At 34.8% G+C, this 1,770-nt stretch overlaps 1 protein-coding gene across 1 annotated transcript; it reads left to right on the top strand.

The window, feature by feature from the left end:
• The first annotated feature begins 1,005 nt into the window (after positions 1-1,005).
• Positions 1,006-1,770, top strand: LOC133687829 (uncharacterized). The gene has a single exon (XM_062107162.1). The coding sequence runs from the start codon at positions 1,105-1,107 to the stop codon at positions 1,606-1,608; it is 504 nt and encodes a 167-aa protein (XP_061963146.1). The 5' UTR covers positions 1,006-1,104; the 3' UTR covers positions 1,609-1,770.

Genomic DNA, 1,770 nt, shown 5'->3' with positions numbered 1-1,770 from the left:
TATTAAAGTTATTTTTCTTTTTAATTTCGCCCTTCAATAAAAAAAATTTGTGGTTGCCCTCTAATTTATTTTTTTATTTTGATTTTTATCTTCATTATTTTGATTTTAATTTTTTATTTTGAATCTTTTTTTGTAGTTGTTTTTTCCTGATTTCATTCTTTAGCATTTTGACTTGTCAGGGATTCGACTTCATAATTTTTTAATATATAATATTTATGGTATAATAATTTGAGTCATGGATTAAATATGTTTTTTAAAAAACCCATTATTTAATGGACATAACCCCATAAAATCTAATTTCAAATGGACCAAAATCACACGAAGAAAATTTCAACTTTTTAATCTCAAACACTTGAAATTCAAAGAAGCTTGAATCCATTTATTACTCTTTCAATTTAGTCCTTTGTTTTTTTATCTAATTAAAAAAATAGCTTATTTAACCACTCAGGGCTATAAATCAAGCCGTAGTGTTTTTATATATTTTTTTAAATATATTTGCAATACCTTAAATATCATTTTTTTTAAAAAAAAAGTTAAAGCTAACCAGCGGCGTAGATTAGTGTGCAATGCAAAGTCAGTATTTATAGTTAACGTTCAAGTTTCAAGCTCATTTTTCAATAATTTATGTGGTAATTGCAAGGAGGACTTTTCTTTCTTCTCTTTGGTAATAATTCTAGTGGTGCCATGTGGCCTCTTCGCACAGGCCGAAACAAAAACAAAGGACAAATAAATCAGCATCATTTTCACGCCTAAATAATGACCAAAATAGAAAAATAAATGCGTGTTTTTGTTCCAACTCCCAGCTGGGCAGCCTCTTTCTCTCTGTTCGCCACAACTCCCGTCAACACGTAAGACTCTTCTTTTACACTCTTTTGACCGTCCACTCTTTTACTTGACTCCTCCTCTCTTCCTCTCTCTCTCTCTCTCTCTCTCTCTCTCTCTCTCTCTATATATATATATATATATATATATATATATATATATATATATATATATATAGGCTCCTTCCCCCCTATCCAATGGCCTAAGAAATTAACCAGAAAGAAACACCATCACAATTGCTAGCGCTAGCTGTTCTTGCAAGCTGATCAAACTTGAAATAATATGGGAAACTACACTTCTTGCTGTGCTGTTGTTACCCTCTCAAGAAAACCTAAGACTGCAAAACTTATAAATTCTCAGGGAAACTTTAGGCAAGTAAGTCTCCCGGTAAAAGCTGCAGAGCTCATGCTTGAAGAACCTGGCCATATCATCGCTCCAGTAGATGAGCTGAAGCAAAGGAGTCGTACAATAGCCATGCGAGCTGACGATGAGCTTCTGCCTGGAAAGGTATACCTGTCAGTTCCTTTAAGTAAGGCAAACTGTAAAATTTCTGCGTCGGAGTTGGCAATCATTGAGTCTACCATAGCTGCTTGTGCGAAAAGGTCGAGCAAGAAGAGAAGTGGTGCTAAGGTTTTGCCTGCTATGGCAGTGGACTTGTGGGAGGAGAAGGGATCAGAGAGTGGGGTTAAGGTCTTGGAAGGAAATGATACGAGCTCTACCAGTTACCGGTTAGTGAATTATAGGCAGTGGACTCTGGCGTTGGAGCCGATACCGGAGGAGTTTTGACCACAGATGAACCTTTTTTCTTTCTAGCTAAGGTTTAGAGTTTTTTTAGAGAAAAATGGATACATTGTACACTTGAGATGCAAAGGTAGGGGGTTATTCAGTTAGGAAATTAAGAAATATGTTCATATGGTTTTCTAAGAAAAATTGATAAATTGTACACAA

Source organism: Populus nigra, chromosome 3 (assembly GCF_951802175.1).
Source record: "Populus nigra chromosome 3, ddPopNigr1.1, whole genome shotgun sequence".
NCBI classification, from domain to species: domain Eukaryota; kingdom Viridiplantae; phylum Streptophyta; class Magnoliopsida; order Malpighiales; family Salicaceae; genus Populus; species Populus nigra.
Note: the sequence above shows the minus strand (reverse complement) of the source record. Positions and strands in the feature narration are given on the sequence as shown.